The sequence below is a fragment of the Carettochelys insculpta genome, chromosome 1, assembly GCF_033958435.1.
Source record: "Carettochelys insculpta isolate YL-2023 chromosome 1, ASM3395843v1, whole genome shotgun sequence".
NCBI lineage: Eukaryota > Metazoa > Chordata > Testudines > Carettochelyidae > Carettochelys > Carettochelys insculpta.
In genome coordinates this window covers 341,583,314-341,609,779 of record NC_134137.1, presented here as the reverse complement: position 1 = coordinate 341,609,779, position 26,466 = coordinate 341,583,314, and the positions used below count along the sequence as shown (strand labels likewise).

General features: G+C 51.9%; 1 protein-coding gene across 8 annotated transcripts in view; it reads right to left on the bottom strand.

Annotated features, from left to right (window-relative positions):
- Window positions 1–12,780: 12,780 nt before the first annotated feature.
- Window positions 12,781–26,466, bottom strand: part of TTLL8 (tubulin tyrosine ligase like 8) — a 68,773-nt gene continuing 55,087 nt past the window's right edge. For all 8 annotated transcript variants that reach the window (XM_075015580.1, XM_075015562.1, XM_075015550.1 and 5 more), the window contains 2 exons: window positions 24,115–24,601; window positions 12,781–14,798 (listed from right to left, as the gene is read on the bottom strand). In XM_075015580.1, coding sequence (XP_074871681.1) covers window positions 14,629–14,798; window positions 24,115–24,601 — 657 coding nt within the window. In that variant the 3' untranslated portion in view covers window positions 12,781–14,628. The remainder of the gene's footprint in view (window positions 14,799–24,114; window positions 24,602–26,466) is intronic.

The following is a 26,466-nucleotide window of genomic DNA, read 5'->3' as shown; positions in this document are numbered from 1 at the left end:
TTCCAGTATCTCACATTTGAACAAATCTTGAATGAATCTACAATTGTTTCTTGTAGAATGTGTGTGTAAGTCAATGTGATACTCATGAAAATTAAAGAGTAATATCAGCTGACAGACAAAACGTGGAAAGATATTGTGCAGGATCATTATTAATGCAATGCCATCCTGACCTGCAACATCTTTGTTGTTCTCGCCCATGAACAGGGACTTCCAATGTGTACAAATAAGAGAAAACTGGGTAGTTAGGCAATCCCTTCAAGAGTCTGATTCCTCACATGATGTAGCACAATGGAGCAATATCATCACAAGACTGACTCTTGCGTCCCTTCAGTAGGAGAGACAAACCATTTTTTCAGCAAAAAATGTTGCCTTTGAATTTATGTTAAGTACTATTTCACCCCAGTAAAAACCCTTTTTTCTACCCTTTTTTCAACCGTTCAGATTTTACACAAAATTAGGAGGTCCACCTACTTTCCCAACTCTGTAAGCAGGTCTTAGAACTGGAAGGCACCTCAAGGGGCCATCAAGTCCAGTCCCCTGCCCTCAATGCAGGACCCAGGTGAGTCACAATGACTAAATACTGCTTCAGTTTAACAAAGGGTATGGCAACGCCTTTCTAGGTACCGCCCTGCAGTGAGGGCAACCTACATCACCCTAACGGGAGCTTGAGGAAGAATTGTGCCCAGGGTTGGTACAGTGCCTCTCTTGTGCTCCTCATTGCACAGAGAGGACCCTCCACTACTACACCTGTAGAAGGGGTACACCAGGTTCACACCCTTCCACAGCTGGTCAGCTCCAGAGCAGCAGAATGATGTCAGCCACACCACTCCAAAGTCACAAAGCCCCACCACCATTTGTGACATGGTCCCAAGATCCATAAACCTAGCAATCCTGGACACCCCATCATCTCAGGCATTGGCACCTTCACCACAGGATTGTTGGGATATGTGGACTCTCTACTTAGACCCTATGCTACCAGCACCCCCAGCCTTCTACGAGATACCACCAACTTCCTCAGAAAACTACAATCCATTGGTGACCTTCCTGAAAACACCATCTTGGCCACCATGGATGCAGAGGCCCTTTACACCAATATCCCACATGAAGATGGACTCCAAGCTGTTAGGAACATTATCCCTGATGAGACCATGTCACAAATGGTGGTGGAGCTTTGTGACTTTGTCCTCACCCACAACTATTTCAAATTTGAGGACAATTTATACCTTCAAATCAGTGGCATTGCTATGGGCACCCGCATGGCCCCACAGTGTGCCAACATTTTTATGGCTGACCTGGAACAACGTTTTCTCAGTTCTCGTGCCCTAGTGCCCCTCCTCTACCTGCACGACATTGATAACATCTTCATCACCTGGACCCATGGGAAGGAGACTATTGAAGAGCTCCACCGTGATTTCAACAGTTTCCACCCCACCATCAACCTTAGCCAGGACCAGTCCACACAAGAGATTCACTTCCTGGACACTACTGTGCAGATAAGTGATGGTCACATAAATACCACCCTATGTCGAAAACCCACGGATCACTATGCTTATCTACATGCCTCCAGCTTCCATCCAGGGCATATGACACGATCCACTGTATACAGCTAAGCACTAAGGTACAACCGTATTTGCTCTGATCCATCAGACAGAGACAAACATCTACAAGACGTCTACCAAGTTTTCCAAAAACTACAATACCCACCTAAGGAAGTGAGGAAACAGATTGACAGAGCCAGACGGGTACCCAGAAGCCATCTGCTACAAGACAGGCCTCGCAAGGAAAACAAGAGAACACCACTGACCATCACATACAGCCCCAACCTAAGGCCTGTCCAACGCGTCATCAGTGATCTGCAACCCACCCTGAACAGTGATCTTTCACTCTCACAGACCTTGGGAGGCAGGCCTGTCCTCGCTTACAGACAACCTGCCAACCTTAAACAAATCCTCACCAGACACTACAAATCACAAACCAGTGGCTCTAGGCCTGGAACCAGCCCATGCAATGGTCCTCGCTGCCAACTCTGCTCACATATCTGCACCAGTGACATCATCACAGGACCTAACATCAACCATACCAGGAGGGGCTCCTTTACCTGCACATCTACTAATATAATATATGCCATCATGTGCCATTAATGCCCCATTGCAATTTACATTGGCCAAACTGGACAGTCTCTATGTAAAAGAATAAATGGACATAAATCAGACATCAGGAACGGTAATGTACAGAAGCCTGTGGGAGAGCACTTCAATCTCCCTGGACACTCAGTGGCTACGTCTACACGTGCCCCAAACTTCGAAATGGCCATGCAAATGGCCATTTCGAAGTTTACTAATGAAGCGCTGAAATGCATATTCAGCGCTTCATTAGCATGCGGGCGGCAGCGGCGCTTCGAAATTGACGCGCCTTGCCGCTGTGCGGCGCGTCCAGACGGGGCTCCTTTTCGAAAGGACGCCGCCTACTTCGAAGTCCCCTTATTCCCATGAGCTCATGGGAATAAGGGGACTTCGAAGTAGGCGGGGCCCTTTCGAAAAGGAGCCCCGTCTGGACGCGCCGCGCAGCGGCAAGGAGCGTCAATTTCGAAGCGCCGCTGCCGCCCGCATGCTAATGAAGCGCTGAATATGCATTTCAGCGCTTCATTAGTAAACTTCGAAATGGCCATTTGCATGGCCATTTCAAAGTTTGGGGCACATGTAGACACGGCCAGTAGCAGATTTAAGGGTGGTACTCCTGAAACAAAGAAATTCAAAAATCAAATGGAGAGAAAAATCTCTGAGCTGCTATTTGCAAATTTGACTCCATTAACCAAGGATTAAACAGAGACTGGGGCTACGTCTACACGTGCACGCTACATCAAAATAGCTTATTTCGATGAATAACGTCTACACGTCCTCCAGGGCTGGCAACGTCGATGTTCAACTTCGACGTTGGGCAGCACCACATTGAAATAGGCGCTGCGAGGGAACGTCTACACGCCAAAGTAGCACACATCGAAATAAGGGTGCCAGGAACAGCAGCAGACAGGGTCACAGGGCAGACTCAACAGCAAGCCGCTCCCTTAAAGAGCCCCTCCCAGACACAGTTGCACTAAACAACACAAGATCCACAGAGCCGACAACTGGTTGCAGACCCCGTGCATGCAGCATGGATCCCCAGCTGCAGCAGCAGCAGCCAGAAGCCCTGGACTAAGGGCTGCTGCACACGGTGACCATAGAGCCCCGCAGGGGCTGGAGAGAGAGCGTCTCTCAACCCCTCAGCTGATGGCCGCCACGGCGGACCCCGCTATTTCGATGTTGCGGGACGCGGATTGTCTACACATGCCCTACTTCGACGTTCAACTTCGAAGTAGGGCGCTATTCCCGTCCCCTCATGGGGTTAGCGACTTCGATGTCTCGCCGCTTAAAGTTGATTTCAACTTCGAAATAGTGCCCAACACATGTAGCCGTGACGGGCGCTATTTCGAAGTTGGTGCCGCTACTTCAAAGTAGCGTGCACGTGTAGACGCGGCCTGGGAGTGGCTCGCACCTTACAAAAGGAGCTTCTCTGCCCTAGGTGTTAACATCTCCACATTAGACTAACAATGGGCCATATCGCGGCAAGCCCCCCGCTCCCTCTTACCTAACCTGTTTTTTCCTCTCTTCATACATACTACTGATAAAGGGCCTTTTCCACCCTGACTGAATAGACCTTGCCAGCTCTGGCCCTCCCTTTTACTGGGACCCCACTCTTTAAATACCCCTCTGAAACCAGCCCCCAACTCATGCATCTGATGAAGTGGGTCTTTGACCACGAAAGCTTATGCTCCAAAATATCTGTTAGTCTATAAGGTGCCACAAGACTTCTTGTTGTTCTGGATCATGTACTGGCTCTATAAGAGATTCACACAATGGTAGGAGGCACTGAGAGGAGTACCAGCTGCCCTCCAACTCACCAGTGGTGACCGCTGCCCCAGTTCCAGGCTTGTGATGGGGTGTTCACCCCACACCATCAAGCAAGGGGTTAAAGGCAGCAAGGGAGGCCCTCAGGAATCAGCCAAAGTGAGGCTGAAAGGAGTGAAAAGGGCTGACACAAAAGGGAGCTGCAGAGCATAACAGGGTTAGCTGCTGCAGGGAGTATCTTAAACCGAATGGCTGCTGGTAGGGACGGGGGGAAGTTAGAGAGAGGCTGTGGCTGGCTGTTGGGTTTGTAGGCGCAGGGCCCCGAGTAAAGGCCAAGGAAAGTGCTGGAACCATAGGGAAATGGCCCAGGCAATGTTAAGCCACAGAAACAGAGGTTAAAGGGGTGCAGTAGGGAGCTACAATCCACACGGTTACTGTGCTGGGACCTAGAGTGGGTTGGGTCCGCCCACTCACTATGGATGTGGCTGGACTATGGAACTGAAAGAGTCCACCCCTGGAAGGGGAAAACCAGAGATGTAGAACAATGTTTCTGGTAATTTTTTCCATCCCAGGGCAAAATAAATGTTATGTGCAGCTGTGCACCACCAATAGAAACACATGCTGCTGTCTGTGGGTACTCTGCTAATCAGTTGGGCAGCACCTGAATTTCTCCTGGGCAGCCGCCCAAACCTCAGCTTACAGTAAACACTGACGTAGAGTCTAACCTTGAAAAGGATGTTGCAGTAGTTGGACTGAAACAAATCTGTAGATGATGACAATGGGAAAAAGCACCAACAGAACACAGCACATTGGCTGAATGAGCTGATCCCCAAGACAACCAGCAGGAGGCTCTGCACCAGTGAGTGAATCTCATGACATGGCTGCTCCCCACTAAGGCCTCTGGGATTCCATGACCATCCTGGCTCACAATGGAGGAACTTATCCAGAGACCATCCATCATGGTTGTCTCTAAGCCGGTGGTAATATCTTTGACAATTACCACAGACCATGCGTCAAAATCTGTGAGAGCAAGCGGAGATCGTTCCCTGCCAAGGAAGATGCCCGCTCCCCAACATTTGGCATTTATGTCAGGCATTGGTCTCAACACAAGTATCCTGGCACCCTCTGCCCTTGTGTAGAAAACATCTGCATAACTTGTCAATGTTTTTCAAGAAAAGATTGACTCATCATGCTCCCCCACTTGCTCAGTCACCTGAATGAAAGCAGGCTGACAATCAGGATGACAGTGGCAGTATTTGGAACACTTTTCTGGTGCGAAGTGTATCTTCTCTGCCGGGGAGCAGCAGGACAGCAACACCACCTACAAAGATCCAATTTCCCTACAAAGCTGGCTAAACTGGCGGACTTAATAGCTATCCCATCCATGTATCCGTAAGAATCCCAGCAGAGATGCCCCTGATAAGGAAAGCTGTTCAGCAGAATTGCCAAGTCCTTGCATTCTGTTTTGAGCCACTGTTAAGGTGCATAACACCTGAGTGGTCCTTTTAAAATGTGACTGATAGCATATATATCCCCCCTCAATTTCCTACTACACGGTCCAACAGGAAGCTTGGTGTTTGGGACAGCTGACATCCACCATCACGCAGACTGAGCTTTAGAGAGGCGATTCATCTTGTCAGATATGCTAGTGCTCCGCTGCAGCCATCCATATTGTACACCACCAGGCCTTCTTACCCAAAGGGGAGGTCCAGCTTTGAGAGTCAAAGCCTCTGTCCTTGTAAGATGCCTATCCTAGCACAATAATACAGTTCAAAAATAGAGAACCATAGGATTGGAAGAGTCCTCAGGAGGTCACTGAGTCTAAACCTCTGCTGAAAGCAGGACAAATCCCAATTAAATTATCCCAGCCAGGACTTTGTCAAACTGTGACTTAAAGATCTGCTGGGTAGGTGATTCTACCACCTCACTAGATAACCCATTCCAGTGCTTCACCACTCTCCTAGAGAAAAGTTTTTCCAAATGCCCAACCTAGACCTCCCCTACTGCAACATGAGACCATTGCTCCTTGCTCTATCATCTGTTACCACTGAGAACAGCCTCTCTTCATCCTCTTTGGAAACCCCCTTCATGTAGTTGAAGGCTGCTATGCAATCCTCCCTCACTCTTCTCATCTGTTGACTAAATAAGCTCAAATCTTTCAACTTCTCCTCATTATCATAGGGGAGGGATAGCTCAGTGGTTTGAGCAGTGCCCTGCTAAACCCAGGGCACATCCAGCAATAAAAACACAAATGCAAAGCTGACAAATATTTTGGGTGCAATGCAGTGCAGTCAGCCCACGCACGGGGGGAGCTGAGATGCTTTTCAGACACTGGGCCTCCCAATCCCACACTGTTTTGCAGGATGGAGACTTCTCAGCATAATTTAAATACTCCTAGGAGATTTTTTTTTTTATTTACAGCAGCACCCCATGGCTACACAATGATCCATTGCACTGCCTAGAACCTCTGCAGCACCATGTTCTGTGGTCCAACCAGGAGCCCACCCCAGTTCCCAAGCAAGGATTTGCATGTTAGAAGACAGAAGCTGTGTCTACACGTGCACGCTACTTCGAAGTAGCGGCACTAGCTTCCAAATAGCGCCCGTCACGGCTACATGCGTCGGGTGCTATTTCGAAGTTAACTTCGACGTTAGACGGCGAAGTCGCTAACCTCATGAGGGGATAGGAATAGCGCCCTACTTCGACGTTCAACGTCGAAGTAGGGACAGTGTAGACGATCCGCGTCCCGCAACGTCGAAATTGGCGGGTCCTCCATGGCGGCCATCAGCTGGGGGGTTGAGAGACGCTCTCTCCAGCCCCTCAGCTCACTGATGGCCGCATGGAGCGGCCCCTTAAAGGTCCCCTCCCACTCCCTGCCTCTGCAGGAAGCTGAGGTAACGTGCAGGCTGCAGCCTGCACACGCGGGCAGCTTGCAGCACCCTCAGCCACCCACCCAGCGGCGATGGCTAGCCAGCAGTCCCCCCCAGCGCCCCCAGGGGACCCCCCCAAGGGGAGCCAGGGCAGCCAGCCCAGCCAGAGGGCCACCCAGTCTGGGAAGCGGCAGCGGGGCCCCTCTTGGACGGAGGCCGAGCTGCGGACCTGCTGGGGCTCTGGAGCGAGGAGGAGGTGCTCCAGGTAATAGGGACCAAGAGGCGGAACGCGGATGCGTTCGCTTGGCTGGCCGACGGCCTGGCTGCCCGGGGTCACCCTGCCCGCACTCCTGATCACGTCAGGAGTAAGGTGAAGGAACTGCGGCAGGGTTACTCCCGGGCCCGGGATGCGGCCAGCCGATCTGGGGCCGCCCCCGTCACTTGCCCCTTTTACAGGGAGCTCAGGGACATCCTGGGCTCCCGGCACACCTCCTCCCCTCCGGCCACCCTTGACATCTCGGCTGACGAGCCCCAGCAGGCCCTGCAGCCGGAGTCTGCCCCGGAGGCAAGCCCCGCACCCTGGGGGCCCCCCCCGGAGGCCACCCCCGGGACATCACGACAGGAGGAGGAGGAGGAGGGGGGCTCCTCCTCTGCAGAATCCAGCCTGCAGATCCTCCTCCTGCCATCCCGGAGCAGCAGCAGGGCCTCTGACCCCTGGGGATCTCCGGACCGTGGGAGCGGACCCACAGGTAGGTACCCCTCTCTGGTGGACACCCCGGGGCTTGAGGGGCGGGGGTAAGAGATATGTGTCCTGGGCCCCCCACATGCTCACATGGCCATGGCCCCAAGGACACCAGGGCCATGGCCCTCACAGCACTGCAGCCATCAGCCCCTTCCCCCCCTCCCCGGCATGACAGTGCCATGCCCCATCCACGGGCCAGGGGAGAGCGGAACCTCGAGGGGCCCCCGGGAGGAGGGGGTGGGACACCCCACAGCAGCAGCATGTGATGGAGTGGTGGGAGTGCAAAAGGGAGACTCAGGCTACATATGAGCCACAAGAGCCGAATACCTCCCAGGGCCAAAGGGGGATCCTGGCGCTACAGCTGGCAGGTGACACCTCTGCCCTGAACCAACAGGAGAGAGGAGCCGAGCTGGCTTGGAATTGGGAGGCAAGGGCGGGGGCCACAGGTAGAGGCTAGGGGAAGGGAGAGCTGGTAGGCAGCCAGCCTGAGGAGGGGGAAAGCTGCATCCCAGAGGGGCTCCCCTTGGGGTCTTCTCCCCACGACGGGTTGGAAGGACTGTCTCTTCCGACAGCTGGTGCTGTCACTCCTGCCAGAAACTGGCCATCTGTGGCCTAAGAAACCTCTCCTGCTGTCAAACCCTGCGGGGTGAAGTGAGAGTCGCTCCCACCAGGGGACGGGGTTCAGTGCAGGGGGACCCCTGAACCCCATCCATCACAGCAGCATCTCCCGGGGATGGGGAACCTGCAGCACAGGGCTGGGGGGACAAAGGCCACGGCTCGGGGCCCACACTAACGCCTGTCTCCATTCTTCTTCCTCTCCTCCTCTCCTGTGTCCTGCACCTGCACCATCACAAGAACCGGAAGAGAGCGCCGGCGAGGCGTCAGTCGTCCCGGACAGCCCTCCGGGACCCTCGCTCCAGGGCAGCCCCTCGGACGAGGACTGACTGGCCCCGCAGAGGGCTAGACGGCGGACCCCGCGCCACCAACCGCCGCCGGCGACGGACCCCCAGCTGCTGGCCATCCTCCGTCGGCAGCTGGAGGTCGCGGAGCAGCACCTCCACCTGCAGGAGCGGGCGCTGGCCTGGCACCAGGAGTCATGGGGGGCCTACATGCAGACATTTAACCGGCTTGTGGACTAACTGGCCCCCCATGCTGCGCCGGCCGAAAGATTGCCCGCCCTGCCCGCTCCTGCAGCCCCACCACCAGCTGCTCCGCCCGTCGCCGGCCCGTCCGCCTTCGCCCCGCCACCCACCCGCGAGGGCCAGAGCGCCGAGGGACCCCTGGAGCCACCTGACACTCGCCGGCCCCGATACCTTCCGGTCCAGCCCGCTCCCACCCAGCCGCGGACCAGGCTGCAGGCGCGGCGGGGCTCCCGGCCAGTGACGCCCAGTGCCGGGCTATAGGGGTGAGGGGCCCAGGACGTGGCCACCCCCTTTGTATATAGTTGCACCCTGTTTGTTTGGCCCCCCCGTTTGCCCCGTCCCCCCCATGTAAATAATTCTCCCCTTTATCCTCCCTGGTTTCCTTTTTACTATTTATTGCACACTGTTGTTTATTTGCATTGTTCTATTGTTCTACATATTGCTTTGGTTGGACGTTTGTCCCTGTTTTCTGTTTGTGGTTGACATATTGCTTTTTACATTCCCCAAAAAACAGTTTCAGAAAGACCCAAAAAAAGTTTACGTTCAGCCACAAGTGCGTGCTGTCATTTGTCCAGAACAAGTGGGAGGGGGGGGCGCTGGGGTGCTCCATGGTGTGGGTGTTGGGGCAGGAGCGTGGGGGAGGAGGGGGCGGGCAGTAGGGGGCCTGGGCACAGTTCACCCCGTGGCCTGGTCGTCGAAGTGGGCCCGCAGGGCCTCCCAGACCCGGGTCCCCTCGGGGTCCACCTGCCGACTGGGGGCAGCAGGTGGCTGGACGTGTGCCCTGCTGGCCTCCGCAGCCCAGCCCTGCAGAAAGGTCTCCCCCTTGCTCTCCACGAGGTTGTGCAGGGCACAGCAGGCACCCACAATCTGGGGGATGTTGTTGGGGCCCGCATCCAGGTGGGACAGGAGACATCTCCAGCGTCCCTTGAGGCGGCCAAATGAGCGCTCCACCACCTGGAGCGCACGGTTCAGGCGCTCGTTGAAGTGCTCCTGGCTAGCAGAGAGATGGCCCGTGTAGGGGTGCATGAGCCACGGCCGGAGGGGGTAGGCCGCATCTGCGATGACGCAGAAGGGCATGGTGGTGTCCCCCAGAGGGATCTCCTGCTGGGGGATGTAGGTCCCCGCCTCCAGCCGGCGGCACAGGCCCGAGTTCCGGAAAACCCGGGCGTCATGGGTGCTGCCAGGCCAGCCCACGTAAATGTCCTGGAAACGTCCCCGGCTGTCCACCAAGGCCTGCAGGACGACAGAATGGTAGCCCTTGCGATTGAGGTATCGTCCGCCACTGTAACGCGGGGAACGGATGGGGATGTGAGTCCCATCCAGAGCCCCGAAGCAGTTGGGGAAGCCCAGGGTGGCAAAGGCCGCGATGGTGGCATCTGGGTCCCCCAGCCTCAAGAGGCTGTGCAGGAGCATGGCGTTGATGGCACGCACGACCTGCAGAGAAAGCACATGGGACGGCACCAACGAGGGGTCAGCAGGGTGTGCGTGGCCCTGCCCTGCCCTGCTCTGGCCCCCCTGCCCGGCTCTGGCCCCCCTGCCGTGGCCCTGTCCTGCCCTGGCCCCCCTGCCCTGCCCTGGCCCCCCTGCCGTGGCCCCTCTGCCCTGCCCTGACCCCCCTGCCCTGGCCTCCCCCCATGGGTTCGCTTACCTCCATGAAGACAGCCCCGACGGTGGCCTTTCCAACACCAAACTGCTGTCCCACGGATCGGTAGCTGTCCGGAGTGGCCAGCTTCCAGACAGCGATGCCGACCCGTTTCTGCACCGTGAGGGCACGCTGCATGGCAGTGTCCTGGTGCCTGAGTGCAGGGGTGAGCCACTGGCACAGCTCCAGGAATGTCTGCCGGGTCATCCTGAAGTTCCTGAGCCAGTGGTCATCGTCCCACTCCCCAAGCACCAGCCGCTCCCACCAGTCGGTGCTGGTGGGGTAGCTCCACAGCCGCCGGCGTGTGAGGCGGGGGGTGGAGCGGGGTGCTGCAGGGGTAGGGGTTGAGCCCTGCTGCCCTGGGGGCATCTCCTCCCCTGGGGCAAGGAGGTGCTCAGCTGCCTCCCACATGGCATGGGTCAGGGCAAGCCCTGCTCCTGCCGGGAGGGCTGGGTGGACCTCTAGCTACTGCTGCTGCTGCTGGGGGTCCATGACTGCGGCGCCCGGGGTCTGTGTGCCTATGACTCCTCAGACCGCGTGCTGTGCAGGCTGAGTGTGTCTGGGAGGGGCCCTTTAAGGGAGCGGCTAGCTGTTGCCCCGGAAGCGCTAGTCCGCCCGTTGACCCTGTCTGCACCTGTGCCCGGCATCCCTATTTCGATGTCTGCTACTTGGGCGTGTAGACGTTCCCTCGCTGCGCCTATTTCGATGTTGGGCTGCGCAACGTCGAAGTTGAACATCGACGTTGCCGGCCCTGGAGGACGTGTAGACGCTATTCATCGAAATAGCCTATTTCGATGTCGCAACATCGAAATAGGCTACTTCGATGTAGGCTTCACGTGTAGACATAGCCAGAGTTAGACAGAGCCTGTGCAGGGGGGATCCTCCCTAGCTGGATATATGGCTTTTAGGGCCCTTTTCTGCCACGTCAGTCCTTTTACACAGTGTAAAAGGGGCCTAAGAGAGATCATCTAACCCCAGCTAAGGACATCCCATGCTACACAGCAGGTGGTTCTGGTGTAAGTTTTAATTCTAGTCAGCAGCTCATATGTTGTATCATTGTGGTTGATCATATACATATTACATGATACACTCAAGATTACCATTCTCATATTTATTAATGCAATCGGTTTGCATGTCTCTCCTGATATCGGGGGACCTTACAAGATATCTGTACTTGACATAATTGGGATCATCCACATAGACTGACACTATGGCTCCCAGATGATTTGTTTGGTCTCAGACATTTTAAACATAACGGCTGCGTCTACACGTGCACGCTACTTCGAAGTAGCGGCAGTAACTTCGAAATAGCGCCCGTCACGTCTACACGTGTTGGGCGCTATTTCGAAGTTGAAATCGACGTTAGGCGGCGAGACGTCGAAGTCGCTAACCCCATGAGGGGATGGGAATAGCGCCCTACTTCGACGTTCAACATCGAAGTAGGGACGTGTAGACGATCCGCGTCCCGCAACATCGAAATAGCGGGGTCCTCCATGGCGGCCATCAGCTGGGGGGTTGAGAGATACTCTCTCTCCAGCCCTTGCGGGGCTCTGTGGTCACCGTGGGCAGCAGCCCTTAGCCCAGGGCTTCTGGCTGCTGCTGCTGCAGCTGGGGGTCCGTGCTGCATATACAGGGTCTGCAACTAGTTGTTGGCTCTGTGTATCTTGCACTGTTTAATGAAAGTGTGTCTGGGAGGGGCCCTTTAAGGGAGCGACTGGCTGTTGAGTCCGCCCCGTGACCCTGTCTGCAGCTGTGCCTGGCTCCCTTATTTCGATGTGTGCTACTTTGCCGTGTAGACGTTCCCTCGCTGTGCCTATTTCGATGTTGGGCTGAGCAACGTCGAAGTTGAACATCGACGTTGCCAGCCCTGGAGGACGTGTAGACGTTATTCATCGAAATAGCCTATTTCGAAGTTGGGTGCACGTGTAGACGTAGCCAACATCTTTTATAAAGTCCCACTCACTGTCCACTATATAAACAAAAAACAGTCCAGTAGCACTTTAAAGACTAACAAACTAATTTATTAGGTGATGAGCTTTCGCGGGACAGACCCACTTCTTCAGATCATAGCCATACCAGAACAGACTCAATATTTGGATATAAACATGAGTTCAGCAGCCTCTCTTTCCAATCTTACTGAAGAGGAATTTTCACAACAGATTGGAAAGAGAAGCTGTTGAACTCTCTTTTATATGCAAATTCAACACATTAACACATGGTTTGAACCAGGATGGTAATTTTTTAGGTCATTATAGGGGCTCTTTTGCATACTTGGCTTAATCTCATTCTTGATTCCCCCCACCTTCTGCCCCTCTACTCTCTGATTTGCTCACCTTGATAATATTTTTCTGATTTGTCACCCTTGATTACTATTTTTGGTTCCCTGTGCATTAAATATTGAGTCTGTTCTGGTATGGCTATGATCTGAAGATGTGGGTCTGTCCCACGAAAGCTCATCACCTAATAAATTAGTTTGTTAGTCTTTAAAGTGCTACTGGACTGCTTTTTTGTTTTCATAGTATATAGATTAGCACAGCTTTTTCTCTGTTACCATCTGCTATTTGTATAGAGAATACTGGTTGTTTCAATGAAATAATAGAATTTAATTAATCATCTGATCTCTCCTCCCTCATTCCCCTGCTTGCTTTTTCTCATGCAGAAGGTGAGAACATAAAAACAGCCATAGTGGGCAGATCAAAGCTCTTTCTAGCTCCATATCCTGTCTTCCAGCAATGACCAATGCCAGGTGCCCTGGAGGGTGCATATGACACTTCAATGGGAAGGAAAAACAAAAATCTCTAGCTGAGGTCAGTGTTTCACAATCTGGAATGTGTAAACATTCCCAGCATTTTCCTAGGACCCTGTAAGCCTACCCCCACATTCTCTTCTCAGATAGTTAAATGATATATTCAGTCACTTGTAACTTGATTCTAAGTGCATGAATGGCCACTGGAGTCAGAACATCCTGCCCTTGCTGGGTAATTGGAATAAAATGTTCTGTAACACTGCCCCACATCACAACTGGAACAGTTAATAAAGACCAGTTTCACTAGGGTATGATTACCATTGTCACTCAAACAAGGCACTAGAACTACCACAAAAACCACCAGGCCTCTTCTTAGGGGGTCATGGTGGAACCAACTCCTCCTGACTGTCAAAACTGGATTGAACGAAATGTTAGAAAATATACTGGATGAAAAACTCCTTAAGTAGCAACAAGATGAATTGGTTGTTATAACAGGCGGTTTCTATCACTAGAATGTCTTGCATTTTATTCCTTCAAACTCTTTGTCCCTGTTGTGCTTTTGGATACATAGAAGCTAATTCTTAATTAAGCCCCTGCCTGGTTTTTGAACACCCTGTCAGCAACTATGCAAAATGACAAAATGAGAATGGGTAGTTATTGTAAAGAGACTTCAATAAGCAACCCAAGGAATCCCCAAGATGCTCTAAATATGGGGTGGGTCCTTTCCTGAGTGACAAGTGGAACAGACATTTGTTAGCCAGGGATCTTTAAAAGGCCCACTGCTGTAAGATAGGCTGTTCAAAGGATCATTGATGAGGTTCAGTCCTTAGGCAATTCAAGGAGAAAAACTAAGACTATGGAATCAGTTATCACCTAAACGTCTTCACATTAACAGCAGGGAAGTAAATGGTAGGTTTAACTGCTTCAACTTGGATCACTTAATGGGCATTTGGACCATGGGAGAGCAGTAAAGGATCATAGCTCAAAGTGTGTGGGGGGATGGGGGCGGTGATATTCTGAGACCGTATATTTTTAAAAAAGGCACTGACTATATGCATATTTTCATTCCTTCCCAAGGTGTGTCTCCAAGAGAATGGTATCTCATTTTTTTTTAATTTACAACAGGTGCTACTGGTTGGCAAGCTCTTCCACTCCCATATACCGACAAACAAGAGTTTTTACAGTCGATGAAACTTTTGTTTGAAAGATGTCCATCATGCAGGAGATTGCAGACACAAAAAATGTAAGGGGGGTATTGTATGACATAAAAAGAGAATTCACTGTATTTCTATGAACTTTCAACACAGTTGGGTCTAGCAAATTGGTCACAGAGCTGCTGGAACAGTAAATTTTGTTAACTGGCTTAATTGGCTTCTGTGTAATCAGTCTCCTATGCAACCATCATTTACAAAAAATCTCTAACTCTTACAGCCAAGCACCCTTAAATATTATCTTTAAGTTACTCATTGCAAAGAATTTTTCTTTTAACATCTGCTTATGCAAGGCTTGTACAGTTCTATTTTTGTCTCAAAAACACTCTTCATAAACTGGAGCATTCAGAATGTACTCAGAAGTTTTCAGGGAAAACATTGCTATGAAGAGCTATCTTTTTGCCGTCGCCTTCTTTTCAGCGGTAGAGCAAAACATGGGCAAATATGAACTTCCCTGCAGTATTGTTGCAGTAAAGGAGCTGCAGCTTTTACAGGTTTTCTCCAGCTGGAAAGTGTCTCCACAAACTAAACATGGAATCTTCTTGTTGCTGTTCTGCAAACCTTTCGAAAAAGAAATCAGTCATTAATTAAACTACATTTCAACTGAAGTCTGTATTTTAAAATACCTTATTATGCAAAATCACAATAACCTCCCCAAAAACAGCTTTTAGTAAAAGAGTGCTACATGGACACTGTGCACCTCAGTTATGAATACAAACTCTGTTAATTCTTGAAAAGGATGGTGTACATACCACAAGCAGACCTTTTTGTAGGTTGGATGTGTGTAAGCCTTTAGGCAAGAGGTAACAGTAAAGTATGCTCATTTGTTACAACTTTTGGCAAACTGAACACCATCCTTAATTTAGGTGTTTAAAACACACGTGGCAATATCAGTTGGAAGAGGATCCCTTGAGGGAAATCCCCTATAAAATGATGATGATGATATTTAGCATGCATGTAACACATATCTGCAGCATGAGCTACAAACAATGGGAATTTTTCTTTAACTTTTTAATGAATGTAGAATTTATGAAATTTAGGATTTGTAGGCATGTTAATTGACATGTGCTTCTTAGCCACAGAACAAGAACAGATAGCAGCAGCAGCAGCACCCATCGCCATTATGGTGAATTTAAAAATTGGCCTAGGGAACCATAAAAATTCAGTATCTATGCTTGCTTAATCTTTGATATCTTTGCCAATTAGGTTCTAGTTCATACCCCACAAAGAACCATAAATTAGGTGAATTATGGTCACTAGTGACCCAAATTTCATGTGAACTAATGGTACAGAAAAGAAAGGTTACTCACCATAGTAACGGTGGTTCTTCGAGATGTGTCCCCGTGGGTGCTCCACATTAGGTGTCGGGCTTGCCGGCACCGCAGATCAGATCTTCCAAGCAGTTTCTGCCGGACCGCGCATGCGCCGGCGCGCACCGCTCCCTTGCGCGCTCCTGGCCACGTGCGCGATCCGGTCCCCGCCAGTTCCTTGACCAACCGCCTCGGATGCTCCTGCAAAATACTAAACAGAGATCCGGAGCGGGGAGGATGGGCGGGTAGTGGAGAACCCACGGGGACACATCTCGAAGAACCACCATTACTACGGTGAGTAACCTTTCTTTCTTCTTCGAGTGTCCCCGTGGGTGCTCCACATTAGGTGACTACCCAGCAGTAACCCAAGATAGGAGGTGGGTAATCGGATTATGTGCAGCTTGTCCCCGAGAGGACTGCTGTCGAGAGACGGGTATCCTCTTGGAATACCCTGTGAGGGGCGTAATGTTTGGTGAAGGTGTCATAGGATGACCAGGTCGCCGCTCTGCAAATGTCTTTTAGTGCAACGCCCTTGAAAAAGGCTGTTGATGCCGCCACCGCCCGAGTGGAATGAGCCCTGGGCGTGGCCAGTAAAGGAGTCTTTTTTGAGTTCGTAGCACATTTTTATGCAAGATATGATGTGCTTCAGGATTCTCTGCGAAGAGAGACATTCTCCTTTTGATTTGGGAGCGATAGAGACTACGAGTCTATCCGTTTTCCGGAAGGACTTGGTCCTGTCTATATAGAAGGCTAGCGCCCTCCTCACGTCCAGGAGGTGTAGGCGCGCCTCTTTGTTAGAGTTATGAGGCTTTGGATAAAACAAGGGTAAAACGATAGGTTCGTTAATATGAAACTCAGAAGAAACTTTAGAAACAAAGGCTGGATGCAGCCGTATGGTTACCGCCTCCTTGGAAAAAACAGCGCAGGGTGGCGTTGCCATCACTGCTGCAAGCTCGCTCACCCTGCGAGCTGACGTGATTGCGAGAAGAAAGGTCGTCTTTATCGTAAGGAGGCGGAGGGAAAACCGTGGCCAAAGGCTCAAACGGTGGTCCCGTTTTCACATTAAGCACCAGGTCCAAGTTCCACGAAGGTGGAAGCGATTTCCAAGGGGGATATAGGTTTACCAAACCTTTGAGGAACCTGGTAACCATGGGATGGGCGAACACCGTGTGCCCTTCCTCTTCGTGTCTGAATGCCGAAATGGCGGCAAGGTGGACCTTTAACGAGGATAGTGAGAGTCCTCCTCTCTTGAGGTCCAGTAAATACTCTAATATCACAGGTATAGGCACCGAAAGTGGGGGCTAGCTGTTTGGTAGAACACCATGCCGTGAAGCGAGTCCATTTCTGCTTGTAGGTCTTCCTGGTGGAAGCCCTCCTGCTACTTTCTAGGACTTGCTGCACTTCCTCCGTACATGTGCTCTCTAGGGAGCTGAGCCGTGGATTAACCACGCTTGTAGTCGCAGGCCTTGGGGGTGCAGATGCACTATGGACCCCTGGGCTTGCGTGAGCAGATCCGGCGCCACCGGAAGGGGCATCGGTGGCCGGTCCGACATGCGCAGGAGTAGGGGGAACCATTGCTGTCGATCCCACGTTGGGACTATCGGGATCATTCAGCCTCCTTCCCTCCTGGCTTTCTGCAACACTTTGTGGATGAGCACTGTGGGAGGGAAAGCGTAAAGCAGGGGGCCCCTCCAGGAGATCGCGAATGTGTCCCCCAGGGACCCCCGTCCTAGTCCTGCCCTGGAGCAGAATCGCGGGCACTTCTTGTTGTGCTGAGTAGCAAACAGTTCTATCTGGGGAAAAACCCCATGCGTGAAAAATCGGTCGCAGCAGATCGGGACGGATCTGCCACTCGTGCGTGAGTGCGAAACGCCTGCTCAGCTGGTCTGCCTTCATATTGTGAACGCCTGGTAAGTACGAGGCTTTCAAGGTTATATTGTTGGTGATGCAGCAGTTCCACAACCGGACTGCTTCCTCACATAAGGCACGGGACCGAGCTCCTCCTTGCCGATTTATATAAAACATGGTGGAGGTATTGTCTGTACTGATCCCGACTACTTTGCCTTGTATATGGTCTCGAAAGTGTCTGCAGACGTTGAACACTGCTCTGAGCTGCAGTATAGTTATGTGCAGTGACTGCTCCGTGGAGGACCACAGCCCTTGCGTCACCTCTTCGCCCGTGTGTGCTCCCCACCCCATGAGGGAGGCATCTGTAGTAAGAAAAACCAATGTGTGTGGTTGGTGGAAGGGTACCCCTGTTAGCAGGTTCTTGGGGTTTACCCACCATTGCAGGGATTTGCGCACCTCTGTTGCGGGCGATGCCACCCTGTGAACGGTGTGTGCTGCCGGTTTGTATACTCTCGCCAGCCAGTGCTGCATGCTGCGCATGTGTAACCTGGCATTCTGTACTACGAACGTCGCTGCTGCCATGTGGCCCAGCAGCTGTAAGCACGTCAGAACCGGCACCGTAGGGCTGAAGGTGATGACTTGCACGAGGGAGCCGATGGCCCGAAAGCAAGTCTCTGGTAGGTACACTCTCGCTGTAATAGAATTTATGCGTGCCCCTATGAACTCTATGTCCTGTGTGGGGTCTATCTTTGATTTTGTCAGATTGATAACCAGGCCGAGCGAAGAGAACGTGCCTGCTGTGACGCGTATCATGCGTAGTACCTCCTCCTTCGAGGCCCCTTTGAGTAGGCAGTCGTCCAGATACTGGAATATAAATACCCCCTGTCTGTGCAGGTAGGCTGACACCACTGCCAAGGTCTTGGTGAAGACTCTGGGGGCCGAGGAGAGGCCAAACAGTAGGACCTTGTATTGAAAATGTTGTTTGCCTACCATGAAACCGGAGGAATCGTCAGTGAGCCGGGTGGATAGTTATGTGAAAATACGCGTCTTGTAAGTCGAGGGCTGCGAACCAATCTCCATCGTCTAGTGCCGTAAGGATGGAGGAGATTGTGATCATCCGAAAGCGTTGCTTGCGCAGGTACCGGTTGACGCCTCGAAGATCTAAGATGGGCCTCCAGCCTCCTGTCTTCTTCTCCGTGAGGAAGTACCTCGAGTAGAACCCTCTCCCTTGCAGTTGCTCCAGCACTCTTTCCACTGCCCCTATGAGCATGAGATGGTCTACCTCCTGCTTGAGCCTCGCTACGTGGGAGGCCTCCTGGAGGTGGGGCCTGGGTGGAGGTCGTGGCGGTGGGAGCGACTGGAAGGGGATGGCGTACCCTGTGGCTATGATCTCCAGCACCCATTTGTCTGTGGTGATCCTTTGCCACTGGTCATAGAATGGTCGGAGGCGATGGTGGAATAACCGCTTCGGATGGCCTTGTGCGATGGTAGTGATGGTGCAGCCCTGGATCTGTGTGTCAAACTTGTGGCCTTTGGCCCTGCCCCGAGGACGCACGGCTCTGTTGGGAACATCACCTGGGAGTTCTGTACTGCTGGTGCTGTTGATGTCGCCCTTGCTCGTAACCCCTGTGGTACTGGGGACGCTGTTGCTGGTACTGGTACCGTCTTTATTGAGGGTAGTACTTTTTCTTTGTGTATGGAGGGGTGTAAATCCCCAGGGTCCTAAGTGTGGCTCTTGAATCTTTACTGGAATGAAGGACCGATTCAGTTGATTCAGCAAACAGCTTCTGCGAGTTGAAGGGATGATCAACGATCTTTGTCTGCAGGTCCCTCGGTATACCCGAAGTCTGGAGCCAGGACTCCCTTCGCATCACCACTGCCGTAGCTGTGGAGCGTGCTACTGTGTCCGCAACCTCCAGGGCGATCTGAACTCCCGTCCTCGAGGCCGCGTAGCCTTCTTGCACGATGGCCTTGAGCACCGGTTTCTTGCCCTCTGGAAGCGAGTCCATGAGGGAGGTTAACCTAGTGTGGTTGTCGAAATTATGGTTCGCTAGATGTGCTGCGTAATTTGCCATTCGCAACAGTAGAGTGCAGGAGGAGTAGACCTCCTGTTTTCAAAGACAGAAAACAAAGGGTGGGAATAAATGGTAAATTTTCACAATGGAGGAGGGTAACTAGTGGTGTTCCCCAGGGGTCAGTCCTGGGACCGATCCTGTTCAACTTGTTCATCAATGATCTAGAAAATGAGGTAAGCAGTGAGGTGGCAAAGTTTGCAGATGACACCAAGTTGTTCAGGACAGTCAAAACCAAAAGGGATTGTGAAGAACTACAAAAAGATCTCAGCAAACTGAGTGATTGGGCAGCAAAATGGCAAATGAAATTTAATGTGGGTAAGTGTAAGGTAATGCATGTTGGAAAAAATAACCCAAATTACACGTACTACCTGATGGGGTCAAATTTAGCTACGACAGATCAGGAAAGGGATCTTGGAGTTATAGTGGATAGTTCTCTGAAGACATCCACGCAGTGTGCAGCGGCAGTTAGTAAGGCAAATAGGATGTTAGGAATTATTAAAATAGGGATCGATAATAAGACAAAAGATATCATACTTCCCCTATATAAAACTATGGTACGTCCACATCTTGAGTACTGTGTGCAGATGTGGTCTCCTCACCTCAAAAAAGATATATTGGCATTAGAAAAGGTTCAGAAAAGGGCGACTAAGATGATTAGGGGTTTGGAACGGGTCCCATATGGGGAGAGGCTAGAGAGACCGGGACTTTTCAGTTTGGAAAAGAGGCGATTGAGGGGCGATATGATAGAGGTATATAAAATCATGAATGGTGTGGAGAAAGTGAATATAGAAAAATTATTTACCTTTTCCCATAATACAAGAACTAGGGGACACCAAATGAAATTGATGGGTAGTAGGTTCAAAACTAATACAAGGACATTTTTCTTCACACAGCACACAGTCAACCTGTGGAACTCCTTGCCCGAGGAGGCTGTGAAGGCCAGGACTCTATTAGGGTTTAAAAAAGAGCTTGATAAATTTTTGCAGGTTAGGTCCATAAATGGCTATTAGCCAGGGATAAAGTATGGTGCCCTAGCCTTCAGAACAAGGGCAGGAGATGGATGGCAGGAGATAAATCACTTGATCATTGTCTTCTGTTCTCCTTCTCTGGGGCACCTGGCATTGGCCACCGTCGGCAGATGGGATGCTGGGCTGGATGGACCTTTGGTCTGACCCAGTATGGCCATTCTTATGTTCTTATGTTCTTTCTGCCGAACAGCTCAAGCTTCTTGGCATCTTTGTCTGTTCCCCCGTCTTGAACTGAGATGTCTTTGATCTTTGTTGCAACGACTCCACCACCAAGGAATTTGGTTGTGGGTGGCTGAACAGGAACTCCATGCCCTTCACCGGCACGAAGTATTTCTTATGCGCTCTCTTGTGGACAGGCGGAATAGTCGCAGGGGTCTGCCATATCATAGTGGCGGACTCCAAGATTGCGTCATCAAGCGGTATTGCTATTTTGGAGGAGGCCGGAGGTCTCAGATTTTTGAGGAGCTTATGGTGTTTCTCTTGTACCTTTGCTGTCTGGATGCCTTGCGTGAAGGCCACCCTCTTAAAACAGCTCTTGGAACTGTTTGAGATTGTCCGGAGGATGGACGTCCCCCGGGGCCGTAGCCTCGTCCGGGGAGGAGAGCAAGGAACCACTAGGGTACGCCTCTCTGGACCCTTCTGGTTCCTGTTGGTGATGGTACATCCACTCGCTGGAAGCTTGCAAGGGAAACATCTCGGGGTTCCATAACCAGTTCCCCCGAGATACTTGAGTCTCTGTCCCCGTTCGCGATTGCCCTCGGGGATACGGGACCGTCTGTGGGGATCTTTCCCTGGTAAACTGCTGGTGGTGTCTATGCCCCGCATGATAGGGGCGACCATGGCAGCATGGGCACTGCTCTTGGGAAGGTGACCTAGACCACTCCCTTGGTGCATACCCTCTGCGTCCGGGGGAGCGAGATCTTCGAGAGACCTGGGACACTGGAGAAGCGATTTGTGATAGTACTCCAGCAGCTCAAACCCTAGGAAGGGTGAAGGTGGTCCCAGCCAGGGCGAGGCTGGTTGTAAAAATGGAGACGGGGGCTCCAGGTAGGCTGGGGGGACCCCTGCCTCCTAGTTGGAGTCTGCAGCATGAGCGGAGGGTTGAGAAAAAGCAACTCTGCAGCCCTGTCTGGAGAGGGGCTGCAGTGCCTTGTTTTGTGTGCAGCCTTCCCCTTCCCTTGAGGGGGTAGCTCCGCCCCCTGACGTGTAGGGGATCTCGGCCCCGTCCGCACCGTGCTCGGCACGCTTATGGGTGGTGCCTCACGGGCGGTGTCCTCCGGTGCATGCAGGCTACGTGCCTGCGCGCTCTGCACCGCCGGTTCCCCGGGGTCGGTGCCACTGCCTGCGGTGCCGCCGGTACCGGCGCTTGTTTAGCCGCCGCCCTGCCTGCAGTGCGGGGCGGCTGTTTGATTATCGGAGGCTGAGCCGGCTCCACGTGGCTCTCCATGCCGCTGCCAATCAGCTGTTGCTGCGGCTGGGGGCTGTGCGCTCCTCCCGTCCCGCTCGGTGTTGCTGCTGGCAGGGATCGGGCTGGGGAGACTTTCCTCCGTTTTTGCGCTGATGGGGTGAGGGAGGCGGCTTTCCTTTTATAGGCCCTGGAGGGTCCCTCCTGCTGCGGCCGCTCCAGCACGTCTGGCTGGAGGGCCTTCTCGAAGAGCAGCATTTCAAGCCGCATCTCCCTGTCCTTCCTTGCTCTGGCTGTTAATTTTGCACAGAAGGAGCATTTCTGCGTGACATGGGACTCCTCCAGGCACCTTATGCAGTGACTGTGCCCATCAGACGCTGGCATTGCCTCTCATCAAGACTCACATTCCTTGAATCCTGAATAGGACATTGTTGGTGAGTCTTTCAGTTGTTAATGGGGTACTTAGCACCTTCTCTGTGCTGTTTTCCCCCTCTCTGATAGCCTGCCTCGGCAGGAGGGCTAATGGCCCTAGGCTCCTGGCCTCCGGTGCTCCATTTGTTACTAGGACTGGACTGAATGCCGTCCCGCTTGTTGTTTCTTTTTTTTTTTTTTTTTCTTTTTTTGACAATAACAACTGGCTAACGTAACAGTAGCCTAAGAACTTGAAAACTTTAAAGAAAAACAGTTAAAACCACTGAATACGCTAACTTGGCCGTAGCCTAGCTGGATTCCGTCTGCAGCCGACGGCGGTTAAGAGGAACTGGCGGGGACCAGATCGCGCACGTGGCCAGGAGCGCGCAAGGGAGCGGCGCGCACCGGCGTATGCACGGTCCGGCAGAAACTGCTTGGAAGATCCGATCTGCGGCGCCGGGCGAGCCCGACACCTAATGTGGAGCACCCACGGGGACACTCGAAGAAGAATGAAAGTCTCCCTATTCCAGTACAAATCTCCTGAATAATCCAGAAACAACAGGCAGGGCTATGGTAATGTGGCACTTTGGAATATGCTAATGGTGGGTAGCTATGAATCTGTAGCACCTCATTAGCATAATGGCAGCCACACACTCTTTGACAGTACCAGTTTCAAAATGCATGCCACCCATATAGCCTGGGGCCTTTCAAAACAGCCCCCAGAGTTCTGGTTTTGGGAAGAAGGGGCTTTTGAAATCAGGGAGGTCATTTTGAAAGGGCCACAGCTACACGGGCAGTGTGCATTTCAAAACTGGCAGTTTTGAAGAGCATACAGCTGCCGTTATGCTAATGGGGTGTTGCATATTCATAGCCCCTCCAGAAGGAGGGGCTAGTGTGGCCACAGCCTTGGTGTTCTGTGCTGTAATTTAGCTGTAATTTAAACCTAAATGTCTTCTAGGAGCCCAGTAAGCAGTGGAAATGTTAGTAACATGCTAGAAAATATTGGCCTTCCATCGTCAGACAAATTCTCTCATCCGGCACCAGTCAAGTCCTGAGAGTGCCAGATGAGAGAAATTCAACCTGTATAAGAAATGCAAAAGAAAATAATCTTCAAAATATGATATGCCATTATGTTATATATACAAATAGTATGCCCTTGCCCAAAATGCCACTTCCCATGCTGGTCACTCTGTTTAAAAAATGAAACAGCAGAATTACAGGGGATTTACAGGTAAGCAGCAAAAATTATTAGAGGCATAGAGAAATATCCAGAGGAGAGGCTGAAAAGTTTGGGACTACTTATATTAGAGAAACAAATAATAGCGCATATGAAAGTAGTTTATTCAAAAACTTATCCCAGGTATGGGGAATCTCTTGCCTATGGGCTACATGCAGTCCATCAGGGTTTGCCACTGGTGGGCCTCCCAACAGTTTGTTTACCTGAGCATCTGCAGGCACAGAGCTCTGCAGCCCCCAAGGATTGTTGTTTGCCATTCCTGGCCAATGAAAGCTGCAAGACGCAGTGGCTAAGCCAATATCACTTCTTGCAGCTCCCATTGGCCAGGAATGGCGAATCATGTCCAATGGGAGCCGCAAGCAGCCAAGCCTGTGGATTCTCAGGTAAACAAGCTGACTTGTGGGCTACAGACCTTCAGGCACTAATCCAGACAAATGGTGAGCAGCCAGCATGCCAGAGGTTCCCCATCCCTCACTACCCTGTATATTTTAACGTCTACCATCGCTCTAAAATATGCTATTTATATCATTTATAGTGAAATAATGCTAAACAACAGCTATTACCTGATCTTTTGGAAGACTGAATTAATGGAGTCCCATTCTGAAAAGTAGGAACTGTCTGACTGACTCCGCGGAAGCTTGAATCTGTTATTCCTTTTGTTTCATTTATAAACTGCACATGTTTCATCTCTGTGATGCCGTGTGTAGATTGTAAAACTAAGCTGGGAAAATCCAAGTGCCCAATGGATTTCATGTGTGCATCCTTTACTTTACAACTTTTCCCTGGTGTCCGCTTCAGAGGTTTAGGTAAAGTGCAAAAAATAGCTTTTTCAATTTTCATGTTCACATTTTGCTTATCATTTACAGTTCCTATTGATTCTCCTTGTTTTTCATATTTGGGTGAGGCACACTGAGTTCTCTGGTCCATTGTTGATAAAGTTTCAAGATAACTAAAATTAGCGATAGAAGCAGCTTTCTGCTTTGATCTCTTAATACCAACTCCTTCCACAAAAAGGTCCGTAACATTGAATGGAGGTAAATCCAAAAGAGGCTTGAGAGACACAAAGAAGAAATTAAATTTCTCAAAAGAACCATGTACTACTATATTATAAATTAAGATGATACTTTTCCATGGACTAAATCTATTTATAAAATGGGCTTATACGGCAGTTTGTATGATTAAGGTTTCCACACCACTGTGACAAAAACTGCATAATTTAGAACATCATAACTTAATTATAATGGGAAACCACCAAGACTTCAGCTTTTATATTAAACTCTGTTTTATGGGCCATGTCTACATGGGCAAACTCATCTGGAAGAAGGTGCCGCTCATCCAGAAGATCCTGGGAGCGTCTACACCCAAAAGCCATTCTTCCAGAAGGAATCCAGAAGAACATGGCGTCTCTTCTGGAATCCGTACTCTGCTCCCATCTCTGGAAAAGTGTCCTCTTCCAGAAGAATCCTCCCAAAAAAAGGGCATGTAGACACTCCGCGAGCCCTCCTTCTGAAAGAACAGTCCATCATGGCAGCTGCAGGGAGTGCAGAGACGCTCTACACAGCACCAGAGGAGCTCTATGATCCAGTGCTCCAGTTGCCCTTAAAGTGGCAGCAAGTCCCACAGCCCACGTCACACCAAGACAATGGTGCCAAGCAAGCAGGGACATGAGCTGGGCACCCACACGTGGCGCCCACACATCCCCACACCTACCTGCAGGGTGGACACCTGCACCCCGGCCCCTGCAACAGGGACAGCACACAACAGCCCCACCACGCAGAGGGGCACGCAGGGAGACAGTCAGGGGCTCACAGCTCCTGTCACACGACCACCTCACGCATGGCACCCTCAGCATCACGCAGCCCTCCCTTGACCCGCTACAGCACCAGCAGGGCTGCTCACCACCGCCATGAGGGACCCATCAGGAAGCACCGGGCGCATCACTCACCATGCAGCAAGGTGGGAGGGGATGGGCTGGGACAGGTGGGGCAGTGCAAACCCCTGCCTCCTGCCAGGGGTCCCACGCACCAGCGCTGCCCCAGCATTCAGGCCTGCCCAGATGTGACAGCCAGCACCCGCATCCGCAGACGGCACTGTGAGCCGCATGTCCATAGGGAGCGCCTTGGGAACAGACTGGTCATGCATGGTCCCCACACCACCCACGCAGGGACCCCTGTGCCCAGGTAAACCCCCTGCCCACCAGCCCGTTCCCCATGGATCTCGCACCCAGCTGCCTGAATAACATGCTGTCTCCCCCTACCTGGCAAGCCATACCACCAGAGAGCCGCTGGAGGGATTGCTGCCCCCCCCAAACCCAGGGGAGCCCGGGGTACACCCAGTGCAGGACACCCCCCACAGATCTTTACCCCATCCCACACTGCCTCCAACATAGATGGGGCACCCCTGCGCATAGGTGGGAGAGAATGGTACAGCCTGACCATGGTGTGCCTGCTTTAGTGGCATTTATTTCATACGAAGAGCCATCTAAGTCAGCCACAGTACTCAGTGCCCCAAAAGGGCCATCACAGCAGTATATGTAAATCCTACTCAAGGAGCCAGCACCCTTGTGCCCCGTGTGCCTGTGGGGGGGACACGCTGAGGGAAGGAGGGGAAGGTGGTGGGGCCAAGGTAGTGCAGCACCCAGCAACTATGAGGAGCCAGCCCCAGGTGGTGGGCGTCCCGAATGAGGAGCACTGTGAGGTCATCCTCAGGCTCAGGGGCTGCCTAGGGCTTCTCATAGGCAGGTATGGCCTCATCCAGCCAGGCCTGGGAGAAGGGGCCCTCCCTGCCCTCGATGAGGTTCTCCAGGATGCAACAGGCCAACCTGACCTGTGTGATCTCCTCCACCCCCATCATCACAAACTTTAGGAGGCTCTGAAAGTACACCCACAAGCAGGCCAAGGCACACTCCACAGGAG